Consider the following 15,466-nt stretch of genomic DNA (forward strand, 5'->3'; position numbering starts at 1 on the left):
TACCTCCGGAGCCGCGACCATAACGCTAGGAAAGGCCGCGGCTTCGGCCTAGCTCCGGAGCCGCAGCCATCTTGGTACACCCGGCGGCGGCCCTCCTCTGTTTACACCCACAGAGGAGGAGCCCGCACTCGGACACACCGCTCGGGGAGTGCCTGTCGGTACTAGCTGAGGGGGGGTCACTGTACTGAGGGGGGGTCACTGTACTGAGGAGGGGGTCACTGTACTGAGGGGTCACTGTACTGAGGGGTCACTGTACTGAGGGGTCACTGTAATGAGGAGGGGGGGTCACTGTACTGAGGGGGGTCACTGTACTGAGGGGGGGTCACTGTACTGAGGAGGGGGGTCACTGTACTGAGGAGGAGGGGTCACTGTACTGAGAGGGGGGGTCACTGTACTGAGGAGGGGTCACTGTACTGAGGGGGGTCACTGTACTGAGGAGGGGGTCACTACTGAGGGGGTCACGGTACTGAGGAAGGGGGTCACTGTACTGAGGGGGGATCACTGCTGAGGAGGGGGGGTCACTGTACTGAGGAGGGGGATCACTGTACAGAGGGGGGATCACTGTACAGAGGGGGGATCACTGTGAGGAGGGGGGGTCACTGTACTGAGGAGGGGGTCACTGTACTGAGAGGAGGGGGGGTGTCTGCACTGAGGGGGTACTATAGTTGGTGGGGGGGGGGACATGTGGATATTACAGTGGGGGAGATTTTTTTTTTTTGCCGATCCGAAAAATGATCCGATCCGTGACTCCTGATCCGAGGAACGATCCAAACCGTGAGTTTTTTGATCCGTTGCACCCCTAATGCGTTGTACTTTGGACTTTAGTCTGATAGACTTGTGTACACACGATTGGATGATCCTTCATCTGACATTTGTTGCTGGAAAGTTTGAGAGCATTCACAGCGAACATTTGTCTGTTGAAAAACCGAAAACAATTCTCCGATGGAGCATACAGACGGTCAGATTGTCCGATAAAACATGTCCGTCGGACCATTGTTGTCAAAAAGTCTGATCGTGTGTATGGGCCTTGAGAGTTCAGAAAGAAAGGGGTGGACAGCTGAAAATACACTCTGCAGGGCTCAGTGAGGAGAGCTCTGACAGATGATTGTAGGGAAGAGACACACCCCTTCACACATAACACAGGAACAGAGCTGAGGCTGTCAATCAGCTGGAGCTTCCTCCCCTGTCACGTTTTTTCTCTTGGTGTCAGAAAAACTTGTTAGAAGTGATTCGTTCTGATAGCAAAGGAACAAAGTAACAGACAGAAATGACACTTAGTGCTACTAATTGAGACAAGTACACACTATAGAGGGATATGCTTTTTTGATATTTCATGTCCTAGTTTTACAACCACTTTATATAATTAATGGGAAACCAACTAAATCAAGATCCCTTCCCTCTCTCTACATTTGTTTCCCTATTCTCCTATCTATTAGCCAGATTCAGAGAGGTTAAGCCGGCGTATCAGTAGATACGCCGTCGTAACTCTGAATCTGCGCCGTCGTACATTTAATTGTATTCTCAAATTGAGATACACTTAAATGTAGTTAAGATACGACCTCCTACGCCGTCGTATCTTAGCTGACTATTTACGCCGGCCACTAGGGGCGTGTACGCTGATTTACGCCTAGAATGCATAAATCAGCGAGACACGCCTATTCACGAACGTACGCTTGCCCGTCGCAGTAAAGATACAGCGTTTACGTAAGGCGTTTTCAGGCGTAAAGTTAGTCCAACAAAAAGCTGGCCCAGCCAATGTTAAGTATGGACGTCGGACCCGCGTTGAATTTTGAAATTTTTACGTTGTTTGCGTAAGTCGTCCGTGAATGGGGCTGGGCGTCATTTACGTTCACATCGAAACCAATGAGTCTTTGCGGCATAATTTGGAGCATGCACACTGGGATACGTCCACGGACGGTGCATGCGCCATTCGTTAAAAACGTCATTTACATGGGGTCATGCTTTATTTACATAAAACACACCCACCTCTTTACAATTTTAATTAGGCGCGCTTACGCCGGGACATTTACGCTACGCCACCGTAACTTAGGACGCAAGTGCTTTGTGAATACAGCACTTGCCTCTCTAACTTACGGCAGCATAGCCTATATGAGATACGCTACGCCTGCCTAACGTTAGGCTCGTCTTTTTGAATCCAGCTATTTATCTTCCTCTCTCCAGGAATATAGTTTGAAGGAAACAAAAGCAGAGCTGTCTTGGCGTAGAGCTGTACTACACCCTTGTAGGTAACGCCAACTACACAATTTTGTGTGGTTTCCATGCAGCCTTCTCTGGCACAAAAGTAATCTGGAGATATTGAAGAGCTAATTTAATACCGCAGCACACAGCAGATATTTTGTATCTGGGAATATTATCATTGATGTGCAAATGTACTCCTTAATTTCCTAAAGTTCCATCTCAAAGTAACAGATGCAGACCATTTTTTTTTATACTTGTGCAGTTTAAAGTAGCCTCTTACAATCCAACCAAAAACAATATTACTAGAGTGTACCTGACAATTTATTCCATAGTGAATGTAATTACAAATGGCAAACAGTTTTGTACAATAATTAGTTCCAGATACAATATAACCTGCCTCAACTATGTCCACCAGACTAAGGAAATTTATACTATTAATATCAATGTTTGTCTTGTCTCATTTAGCAAAGTCTAAAGTTATGTCTCCAAACTTTAGCTCAGTGAAAAAGTAAATCTCTTGCACTGTTCTGTGAAATATGTTCCTGCTGTTTACAATAAGAAGATGATTTATGGAATAAAGAACACTTTGGTGTAAATGATTAGTCAGACATTGTTATTTCTAAGCATGGCTAAAAGGCACAATTCTGTACTTTCAAAGGGTGGCAGGCAAAGCCAAGAATTGTGTTTCCATGAAATCAAAAGCCACAGGTTACTGTTTCTCGTTCGTTTTACTCTTTAAAATATTTAAACTGACTATTGTATCTTTTTTGGAACTTATTGGCCTTTTAGTAAGTGACAAAAACTTTTAGCTTCCCCTTTGTACTATAATCACAAAATGTTAACTTGCTCTTAAATATTTGTATTAAGGTTATAAACCATACAGATATAAAACCATACAATACAGTATAGAGAGGTACCGGTACATGAACATTATTGAGCTACAGCATTGGTCATTAAGGAACCGGTATAACGCTATTTTGGGCTATGACTATAGTTCTGAAAGACAGAAGATATATCCTCTGAAGAGGAACTGTGAGACCGGAGGCACCCCCATCTAAGATGAGGTGTCATCTCAGCCGTAAATTGATCACAGTAGCTGGTCATTATGTTTGAATACACAGGTCGCAAACTGGGAGTGGGATCAATGGCAGTCAACCAGTGGTCCTAGATCACTCCTCAAACTATCAAAAAGTTTAATAAGTAGGAAAAAGTGGAAAAGGTGAAGAAAAGAAAAGAGAAAGCGATAAAGGAAGAAGAAAGGGGAAAGAGGCAGCAAGCCTCTCCAGGGGCACTAAGAGGTTAGCCTCAGATCTGATGAAGTTGACCCCGTCAGGTATGTGATCCAGGGATCCAAGATTTTTTCAAATCGGGGAAGCTTGCCCTGCAAGATGGCAGAGAGGCATTGGTTTAACATTATCCTGAACAACTTGTTTCTTAAGAGGTCAAAAGATAATGCTGGGGATTTCCAGGATCTTGCGATTATTATTTTGGCTGCTGTAATAATGAAAGAAATTAGTTGCTGGGTGGGTCTCAAGGGTCCCTCGACCGGGTGCTCAAGGAGTACCTGCTGCGGGGACTTAGTCAGATGGGAGAAATAATAATATCATGAATCTGCAGTAATGCTTCATGCCCTGTCTGCTTACCTCTGGTCTGTGTATCAGCTTAGGGACCGCACTCTCACACCTGCATGTTTAAGTAATCTTCTCTCAGCATGGCTCCACCCTAGCCACTAACAGAAAACACTATTTAACACGGTGCACTGAAACTCAGCCTTGCCCGCGCAATAGTGTGTTTAGGTTAGTTTTCCTGTGTGTTTTTTGCCTTGTGCTCTACATTTGATTTCATGTACAGACTTGTGGCTTGTTCTCCTGACTATCCCTGTCTGCTTGTTACTCCGACCCTTGGCTTGTCCTTCTGACTATTCCTTGTTGCCCTGCACTGCTGCTTTCTCTTCATCTACCAGAGCCTGCCATTAGCGTGAGCTGGGAAACCCTGGGGGCCACGACCTGGAGTCAGCTGCAGCGAAGTCCATCCTCACTATCAGAGGCTCTGGTGGCTCTTAAGACTCTGCGCCCTGGGGAATCTTATGCTCTAGCTCCCTGTTTTCTCCGTGTCAGAGCGGTCATGAACATGAAGGGGCTATTTATCACAGGTTATAATGATTCCTAGGGGTAAAAACTTCTATTCAAAAGCAATTACCATTGCAGACTCCCATTCCAGATGATGTCTAAGTAGACAAAACAAGTCGGGTCGAGTTCTGACCGGGCCATTGCGTACTTTACTACTGCATTGATAGGATGTATTGATAAGTGCTTTACTACTTATTGAATGTAAGTGTTCTGAACTTTTCAATAAATCTTCATTGTTACGATTTTACACTATGTGGAGATGTTTTGTCTTTTTTGGATGAGTGACAGTTTCTCTTTTAGAGTTCCAGACTTGACTAAGTATTTCTCCATCGCTAAACAATGAACACATTTTTTTTATAAGCATCAAAGTTGCAATGAAATGGTCTCTATTCATATAATATAATTAGAGCGATTGAGTTCTCCTGAGATCTTGTATAAGTCTTGTGTTATGAAAGGAACCAATGAATGACAGACTGACAGAGAATGCGTTTTTATATATGTTTGAACTTTATATATGTTTTAACTTTTGCAACATTGATTTACCATTGAATTTTTCGATATGTTCAAGGTTTCAAAATGCTGGCAATTTTAAATAGTTTTTAAAACTCCCAGGGCATACCTGCACACAGTTTGAGAATCACTGATATAGAGGAATCACTCAACCTTGACACTACAAAGTGCAGCAGCAACGTGTGAGCATATTATTAGAAAGGGAAGGCAAACAAACAACACAGAAATATAACTACACCAGGGGTGTCCAACCAGTGGCCCAGGGCCTCCTGCTCTGGGATGGTTTCGAAAAGAATACTGTTATTAAAGGTCCGTTTATTACAAAAATCACAGTGTATATATGGGCATATCTGTTCTGTAGTGGTTACTGGGCTGCTTTCAAACCGACCCGCAGGTGATGAGCCTGTTATTATCTCCAATTTTTGTGAGCTTTCTGAAAATGCACCAAACCTGCAGAATATAATAGAAGTCTATTGCAAAGTGCAGGAAAGCCAAAGGTACACTGCGTTGGTAAACCGCAGCGCATCAGTGTGAAAGCAGCCTTGGGCCCCTTTCACACGGTCAGTCTGACCCAATTGGACCCTCCATTCACCTCTAAGGAGTGGCAGATGTAAACTGACTTGTGTCCTACCTCCAATCCAATCCGATCCGAACCAATCCCATCCGATAAAAAAAAAAAAGAGTATAGTGGGCTGTGTCCTTGTCCGCTCTGCATATGCAGAGCAGACATGGACCTGCCATCCACCCGCTCCGTTTATTGTGGCCTGCAACCTGTTACCAAGTCGCTTAAGTGGCCCTTACGCTTCAAGGTTGGGCACCCCTGAACTACACTAATACCTAGTTAAAACAACAAAAATATTTGAAAGCGTACAATGCCTTTAAGGGGTAAGTGGACGGTAAGGATAAGCTTAATGTAAAGATCAGTGCTAAGTACTAAGCCCGAGTAGCCAATCAGATTTCACCTTTTAACAGTTAAATGGTAACCAATGAAAGATTATATTTATTTCTGTGATACAGATCAGTGCTCTTTGAATTTTCGATCTTGTTAAACACGGTCCATTATGTTTTTCTGTGTTCACCATTCTATTTCCCCGACTCTGGGCTGTATTTTGTGTGGTATTTTAATGAGTGCTGCTAGCAATGTCAAAACAAAGTGTGAGCACAAGAAAATGTAAATTAGGATATGTTCTTTTCCAACTTTCCAGTTCTTCCAAGTCATAAAAATGTAATACATCAATTTATATTAATGTTTTCACAGAAATCCAAACTCAAATAAAACCTCCTATAATTCTGGATACATGTAGAAATTATCACTTGCTCCTTTACACGTATTGGTAGAAAAATCCCATAAAGTATCAAATGTATTTTTCACTACCAATTCCCTAAATGAAATTTAAATTGGATCCAAATTCCAATATTAAACATGTTCGTCATTGACACAGACATCCTTTAGAATCAGCCATTATCTTTAAAAGAACAGTACAGCTGGTTCTTTGTATTTAAAGCAAACTGCAACATTTGTAGTTTTTAGATATGAAAACAGTGACTACGGTAGCTTCGTGTACATAAACGTATCAATGTGTGGAAATGGTTTAAACCTTTTTGTTTCTTGAATAGCATGTAATTATATACAGTATTTACATGGGGGGTGACCATATCTGTTCATAGCTTTTTCAGCATGCTACCTATGCTTGGTGCCTAGCTGATCCTTTTTTATCACTACAATTCTACGAGAAAGGGTGAAGAAGGATTAGAGGTAGACCCTATGTAGTTTCTAATGTGAAACATTTACAATGTACCGGCCACATATTTACATAGTTGGTAAGGTTGAATAAAGATACTGGCCCATCCAGTTCATTTTGAGTGTGCGCAAGTGTGTGTGTTTATGTCACTACATTTTCCATATCCCTGTACATAGTGTTTGCTAAGAAGCACATCTAAAAGTTGTTTGAGTTTATTTACATTGCCAGATGACACCACCAACCGTGGTGGATCCATTAGATCTGACAGGCGCAGGCTCTTACGCTGTCAGATCTTGAATGCAATTTTTTTTTCCGCCGCTACGTGTCGCCTCCATCGTTTTCCCCGTCGTCTATGCAAATTAGCTATTTCCGCAAAATTCCCGAACGTATGCGCGGTCGACGCAGTGAAGTTACGACGTTTCCGTATCTTTTGCGACGCGTAAAGTTGCCCCTGCTATATGAGGGGCAACCAATGTTAAGTATGGCCGTTGTTCCCGCGTCGAAATGTAAAAATTTACATCGTTTGCGTAAGTTGTCCGTGAATGGCGCTGGACGCCATTTACGTTAACGTCGAAACCAATGACGTCCTTGCGACGTCATTTAGCGCAATGCACGTCGGGAAATTTTAGGGACGGCGCATGCGCAGTACGATCGGCGCGGGAGCGCACCTAATTTAAATGATCCACGCCCCCTACCCGGATCATTTGAATTAGGCGGGCTTGCGCCGGAGGATTTACGCTACGTCGCCGCAACTTTACAGGCAAGTGGTTTGTGAATCAAGCACTTGCCCGTAAAACTTGCGGCGGCGTAACGTAAATGAGATACGTTACGCCACCGCAGAGATGCGGCGAGCTACGAGAATCTGCCCCATTGTGTCCTCCCGGCTAGCGACATCAGTTTTAGTTAGTCAGTTAGTGTCTCTCCCAGGCAGAGTCTGCTAGCGCCAGATTGCCCGACACACTAGCATAGTCACACTATAAGTCATGGATCACCGCAATTACTAGTATAGGGCCAGATTCAGGTAGAATTGCGGCGGCGTAACGTATCGTAGATACGTTACACCGCCACAAGTTTTCATCGCAAGTGCCTGATTCACAAAGCACGTGCAATGAAAACCTACACCGGCGGCCTCCGGCGTAAGCCTGCGTAATTTAAACGGGCGTGTGCCATTTAAATTAGGCGCGTTCCCGCGCCGGACCTGCTGCGCATGCTCCGTTTCGAAATTCCCGCCGTGCTTTGCGCGAAGTGACGTAATTTTTTCGAACGGCGACGCGCGTAGCGTAATTCCGTATTCCCGGACGGCTTTACGCAAATGACGTGAATTTTTAAATTTCGACGCGGGAACGACGGCCATACTTTATACAGCACATACGTGTGCTGTGTAAAGTTAAGGAACCCAAAACGACGACTAACTTTGCGACGGGAAACTAGACTAGCGGCGACGTAGCGAACGCAAAAAAACATTGTGGATCGCCGTAACTCCTAATTTGCATACCCGGCGCTGGTTTACGACGCAAACTCCCCCCAGCGTCGGCCGCGGTACTGCATCCTAAGATCCGAAAGTGTAAAACAATTACACCTGTCGGATCTTAGGGATATCTATGCGTAACTGATTCTATGAATCAGTCGCATAGATACTCTGAGAGATACTCCGTCGTATCTGAGATACTCCGTCGTATCTCCACTGTGAATCATAGTGTCTGTACATATCAGTACCTTGATCATGATCAGAATTTAACTAGTGTCCCCAATTGTATAGTGTCGACAAAAACACAGTTTAGTTTTTATCAAAGAATACATTTGGCCTAAATTTATAAATAAATTAAAGTATGTAAACCCTAACAATAAACTGCTCTTATTTACTCTTTTTTGTTCTGTTAAATATACAATTAGAAGTGTTTTACTATATATATCTGTTGGATAAGTGCAAAAAAAAAAGCAGTTGATCCTGCCAGAAATACATTTTGCTGCGTCTTATGCACCTTTTTGTGCTATCTAAAATATCTTAATTAGCCCTCCTAGTTATACTCTTGGAATACAGAATAATTAGACTCTATGTTGTAAACATAGGATAGGAGGAGGGTTTGAGTAGTTTAGCTAATGACAACTGTGTAGTGGTTACGCCACTCAGTCCACAAAAATGGCGTCTGTTTTCAGCCTACAACAGAACATAGTAGCTGAGTGCATTTCTGTAAATCAACAGGCAATTTTCTCTACTTACAGGGTCTTTAACCACTTCCCCCGGGTGGACGTCATCCTGGGATCATAATTTACAGCTGGCGATGGGCTTTTAAGTAGAATTGATCACTTTTGCGGGAGGTGAAAGAGGGTTCCCCCACCCTCCTGCCCTCTTACCATGCTCTCGCATCCGATTGGGGAGTCTGGGACTGCTGCAACTGGCAGCAACCGCTGTGACCCCAGAAACAGACAGCAACAAAGAATTTTGTAACTTCTGGTTTTGGCTTTGTTTACCTGACCAGTAGCAGCCAGGAAAGCAGCTGATCAAATATATCTGTGTCTGATTGGCTGTATTGGAGGCCAGAGGAGTTATTAGGGGTCTAATAGACTCCAGATCTCTTTATAAAGAGGACCTGTCCTGCCCCATGCTGTCACAATGGATGTTGTTCATCCCTTTTGATAGCAATAAAGTTGATGCAATTTTTTTTAATATATTAAAGAGAGTTAAGATTAACGAGAGTTCAAATTAAATTAAAGAGAGAGAAAAAAAGTTTAGTACTTTTTCATGTGAGAAGTGTCAGGCCTCGTACACACGACCGAGAAACTCGACGGGCGAAACACACCGTTTTCTTTGTCGAGTTCCTTGTTAGGCTTGTCGAGGAACTCGACAAGCTTGCTTTGCGTACACACGTACATCTCCTTGTTCTCAAACGCGGTGACATACAACACATACAACGGCAGGGGAAGTTCGATTCCACTGGCTAAACTCTTGGGGCTGCTTTTGCTAATTTCATGTGTTTGCATGTTAAATAAAAGTTTGGTAAGAGACAATTTGCACTTTTCAGTCTGTTACAGCTTTTAAAATGTGTTATCTCCATTACAAATGCTACTTTTACTCCCGTCTCATACTTTATTTTGAGCAAGCGCGGGTTTCTTAGCATACAGACGTCCGAGTTTTTCGTCGAAAACCAGCCCGTCGAGGATCTCGACGAGCCAAATTAGACTCCCGTCGAGGAAATAGAGCACTTGCTCTCTTTTTGGCTCGACGAGGTTCTCGACAGTTTCCTCGACGAAAATGTACACACGACCGGTTTCCTCGGCAAAAAATATCTCCCAGCAAGTTTCTTGCTGGTTTTTGCCAAGAAACTTGGTCGTGTGTACGAGTCCTCAGGATCGTAAAGTAATAACATGGAAAAATGTGCACTCATTGCAGAAATGTAATATTCAGTACAGTATATTTTAGTAAAGCAGATTTTTTTCTTTATTTTTCCCTGACATAAACTTTAACAGAAGACTTACCTTTAAATATTTCACCAGTTTCTGGATTTGCCAGTACTCTGATGGCAGATCAGTGCTACCCTCCTGACGTCGTTCCGGCTGCTCCTCGTCTTCTTCACTCTCTGTAGAACTTTCGCTAAAGTCCTCAGACTTGGCCCCAGGAGTTTTACTACAGGTGAAAGACATAAGTCTATATTTAGAGTCATATATACTATACATTTTTCTGAAGAAATAGTTACATAGCAGAGCACATACTTTCTGGTATAAATCTTGTTAGAGACCTTCTCAAACATTTCACATTGCAGGTTTGACAGGGAATTAATGAAACGTGTTGTAATGTTAAACCAATACACTTGACTAGACATGAGGTTTTAGGGGAAGAAGGCAAGCTAATAGTCTGGTGTCAAGATAACAAGTATATTTCTCATTGGGACAGACGCCCTCTGTGTTTCCTTAAAACAGATACAGATGTACCTGTCAGGCAGTTATCTTTTACACATTTTTTCATAAATCTTTCAGTTAACCTTCACTCCAAGTCATATGTATTGAGTTTTATTAGTCATATTTCTAGTTATAATACTACAACATCATTGTGATAGGGAAACAAAATGCATGCTATATTGACCCCATTAAAGGACACTGACATGTTCGGCTGGATTAAGTGTGTCTGTCATTGGGGAAAAAAAAAATGATTTAATGATTAGTAAGAATATATATAGATCTTAGGTTTGCTAAGAGAACACCAGCACGCCTCAGGAGCCCCCAAGCTCAGAAAGCATATTGCATACAAATGGTAGCTTTTTACCAAGTTGGTCCTTAAAGAGACCCTGCAAGGTAGCTAAAGCTCTTCAGCTGACAACTGGCATATCTTCTTCTAGTAATTAGCACAATTAATGCTGGGTGCAGACATGGACCTCTCTGAGATCTATGTATGATCCCAGCGGAGCTGTTGAGTGAGTACAGAAAATGAGCAGTCCCTTATTGGGGTCCATTGCCGATTGACTACCGCTCTCCACTAGATGGTCAGCTGTTCATGCTATATCTTGGGCATTTATGGCCTTTATAATTTATGGTCCTACAAATCCAGAAAGAGGCATACGCCAAGAGGGTGCTCACATGTGGTGTGGTGTGCCCACCATGAAATGTGCTGTAATGTACAGTGCCCACTGTGTAATGTGCTGTGCCCACCTTGTAATGCAGAGTAGTGTGCCCTCCGTGTCATGTGCTGTACCCACTATATCACGTGCTGTGCCCACCATGTCATGTGCTGTGCTGTACAGTGCCCATCATGTAATGCAGAGTAGTGGGCTCTCTGTGTAATGTGCTGTGCCCACAATGTCATGTGCTGTGTTGTACCCATATGCAATGTATTGTGCCCACATGTGGTGTACTGTGGTGTGCCCACTGTGTAATGTACAGTGCCCACCGTGTAATGTGCTGTGCCCACCATGTAATGTGGCGTAGTGAAAAAAAGGTAAGAGAAAGAAGACCTCGGGCCAGATTCACGTAGCGCAGCGGATCTATATATCCGCTCGTTCTACGTGAATTAAGATCCGCTCCCGCAAGTTTAGGAGGCAAGTGGCTAATTCACAAACCACTTACCTCCAAACTTGCGATGGCGGATCCTAAATCCCCCGGCGGAATTCAAATTCCGCGGCTAGGGGAGTGTACTATTTAAATCAGGCGTGTTCCCGCGACGATTTAAATGCACATGCGCCGTCTGGGGAATTTCCCGGCGTGCATTGCTCCCACTGACGTCGCTAGGACGTCAGTGGTTGCGACGCTTACGTAAACGACGTCCATCCGTATTCTAGAACGACTTACGCAAACGACGTTAAAAAATTTAAATTTGACGCGGGAACGTCGGCTATACTTAACATTGGCTGCGCCTGATAAAAGAAGGGGTAAGTATACGACGGAAAACCGCTACGGAAACGACGTAAGAACACTGCGACGGGTCCGCGTACGTTCGTGAATTTGCGTATCTCGCTGATTTACATATTATTTATCGTAAATCAGCGGGAACGCCCCCCGGCGCCATTTTTAAATTGAAAAAAAGATCCGACAGTGTAACACATTGTAACACTGTCGGATCTAGCCCTATCTATGCGTAACTGATTCTATGAATCAGGCGCATAGATAGGACCAGTTTACGTCAGAGATACGATGGTGTATCTGTAGATACACCGTCGTATCTCTTTGTGAATCTGGCCCTAAATAAAGGGGATCTATTCTATGGGGTAGCTTTTTACCAAGTTGGTCCTTAAAGAGACCCTCTCAGGTATCTAAAGATATAAAAGCATTAGCTCCCTGCAATAAAATCTAAAGATATAAAAGGATTAGCTCCCTGCAAAAAAATACACAGTATACTTACCTCTAAGGCCGCGTACACACGGTCGGACAAAACCCATGAGAATGGACCGAGGTTCAGTTTCATCGGTCCAAACCGACCGTGTGTATAGATAGCCCATCGGTCTGTTGTCCTTCGGTCCAAAATTTTAAAACATGCTTTAAACTCGAACCGATGGCCCGCTGCCCGATCGGTCCAAACCGATGGTTAGTACAGAAAGCATCGGTTCAAAACCTGCGCATGCTCAGAATCAAGTCGACGCATGCTTGGAAGCATTGAACTTCGTTTTATTCAGCACGTTGTGTGTTTGACGTCACCGCGTTCTGACCCGATCGGTTTTTGGAACGATGGTGTTGTTCGCACATCAGACCATCAGGCCACTTCAGCGGTGAACTGATGGAAATGGCCCGTCGGACCATTCTCATCGGTTTGGAACGACCGTGTGTATGCGGCCTAAGTGTCAGGTTTCTATGGTAGGAAGTCTTTGTAGAAGGCTAACTCAGGGTTCCCCAGGGTGCAGAGTCTAAGCATCGCCCTCATTCTTCACCAGGGCCCCTGATGGTGGGGATAGACTTGCAACAAACTATAACCAGGTCACGCCCAGCTGACAATGTGGAGACCACTCGCATGTGCAGCAGTGTTCATTTTGATGTCAAATTTTGATTTCATTTTACTTATAGTCTTTTGACTAAAATGCCATTTTAGTTTTAGTCATATTTTAGTAATCTGAATTATTTTAGTTTTAGTTGACTAAAATCTCCAGTACATTCTAGTGGACTAAAATCAAATGAGTTTAGTTAAATTGTAATGCATTATTTCTCTATAACTTTTAAGTTCATATACTCCTGGAGTAAAAATCTAATAACATGTTACTATTTATGGTATTAAGGTTTGAACATACACTGGAGACAGAGATTTAGCTGTTGTGATATATAACCAATGTTAATTTTGACATCAGTTTTTTCCATTCAACCCAGCTGGCATCTTTAAGCCTGGTAGTGTGTACCAGGCTGAAAGATGCTACAACAGTAGTTGGAGACTGATGCATGAGATATGCTAGAGATAACTGCCATTACAAACACTACAGGGTGCTTAAAGCGGATGTGCCATGGGGAAAAAATATTAAAAGCCAGCAGCTACAAATACTGCAGCTGCTGACTTTTAATATTAGGACACTTACCTGTCCTGGAGTCCAGCGCTGATCGCAGCAGAGCACGAGCGATCGCTCGTCTCTCTGCTGCTCCCCCCGCCATCCACGCTGAGGGAACCAGGAAGTGAAGCGCTGCGGCTTCACTGCCTGTCGCGCTGCGCCCGCCGATTGGCCCACACGCTGTGTGCTGGGAGCCGAGTGTTCCCAGCACACAACGGGCGACAGACGGGAAGTCAGAAAAACCCGTCTTTCGCCCGTAGCGTGTGGCCGGAAGTGGGTGCAGATACCTGTCTTTAGACAGGTATCTGCACCCCCCTCCCCCCTGAAAGGTGTCAAATGTGACACCGGAGGGGGGGCGTGTTCCGATCAGCGGGACTCCACTTTAGGGTGGAGAACCGCTTTAAGATAAACGAAAAATGCCGGCAACATGAATGCTTCTTTTTATATTTCTTTATTGAGCACTAACAGCAGGGCTACATCTGAAACTCTAAAGCCGCGTACACACGATTGGTCAAAACCGATGAAAACAGACTGAAGGACCTTTTCATCGGTCCGAACTGATCGTGTGTGGGCCCCATCGGTCAGTTAACCTTCGGTCAAAAAATGTAGAACTTGCTTTAAAATTGAACCGATGGACGCCTAACCGATAGGTCAAAACCGATGGTTAGTATGCTAAAGCATCGGTTAAAAATCCACGCATGCTCAGAATCAAGTCGACGCATGCTTGGAAGTATTGAACTTCCTTTTTTTCAGCACGTCGTTGTGTTTTACGTCACCACGTTCTGACACAATCGGTTTTTAACCTATGGAGTGTAGGCACATCAGACCATCAGTCAGCTTCATCGGTTAATCGATGAAAACGGTCCTTCGGACTGTTCTCATCGGATGCACTGATCGTGTGTACGCGGCCTAACGCGCTTCGGCCGAAGCCTTCCTCATAGCATTCGTGTTGCTGGCATTTTTCGTTTATCTTATGTTTATGGGACACTTAAGCCAGTGCACTGATACTCAGCTCGTCATCCCTTTACTTTGCAGTAGAGCTTGGGTGAGTTCTTGTCTCCTACAGGGAGCTCCCTATAGTGCGGTAAAAATTTACAATTTTATATTTACCATAGCATAATCTATGAAAGATAGGGGAAATGCTGTAATACATAGTAAAATGAAAGGAAATAGCACTGCAACTGTAGGAATTTAAACCCAACTATTAAACAAGCAGAATTCCATCAAATGAGCATTTGCCATCACTGGACTGAATTTTTCTTCTAGCAGTGCCAGCACCATGGCTTCTGAATCCAGTTTAATGATAATCAATAAAAACATTAATAGCAGTAATTGCTGCTGCTGTTATTATGAATTTCTTCAAAGCAGTTATAATACTGAAAACCACAATTAAGTCTGAACCAATAAAGATACATAAAAAAATCTAATATATATATATATAAATAGATCTTACTATCCCAGCAGCTGTATTAAAAATTGCCTACTGGTATTTTAATTTAATTAATCAGACTACCACTCAATAGTATTTACTATATAACGTAAAATACTGAGACAACAATTGATTTGCCATTTCTTAAATGCTTTATTAATCACAACTAATCATTCATAAAAAGCCAGCGTGCCTTCACATTCCTTGAACAATTATTTTCCAGGATTGGATTACAGAATGTGATTGAAATCTCGGAACGTCTCAAAGTGAAATTAGATAGAAAAATAATTACGTGAATACCTAGATGTGGGAGATGTACCATCATGAATGTCACATCTGTTCTGAATTACCTTTTAACAAGAGTGAATCTTTGTTACCAATAATATGAATATTCTTTTTTTTTTTTTATTCTTTTTAAAGCTTCCCCAACTTAAAAATTCCAAATTTAAATGAGAGGGAGGAGGAGGCGTACGCCTGAAGAAATTAAACAAATCACAGGCA

The 15,466-nt window shown here is 43.2% G+C and overlaps 1 protein-coding gene across 2 annotated transcripts in view; it reads right to left on the bottom strand.

The window, feature by feature from the left end:
- ODAD2 (outer dynein arm docking complex subunit 2) overlaps window positions 1–15,466 on the bottom strand; it is a 234,072-nt gene that overhangs the window by 170,125 nt on the left and 48,481 nt on the right. For both annotated transcript variants that reach the window (XM_040352587.1, XM_040352586.1), the window contains exon 11: window positions 10,058–10,205. In XM_040352587.1, coding sequence (XP_040208521.1) covers window positions 10,058–10,205 — 148 coding nt within the window. The remainder of the gene's footprint in view (window positions 1–10,057; window positions 10,206–15,466) is intronic.

The sequence above is a fragment of the Rana temporaria genome, chromosome 5, assembly GCF_905171775.1.
Source record: "Rana temporaria chromosome 5, aRanTem1.1, whole genome shotgun sequence".
NCBI classification, from domain to species: Eukaryota; Metazoa; Chordata; class Amphibia; order Anura; family Ranidae; genus Rana; species Rana temporaria.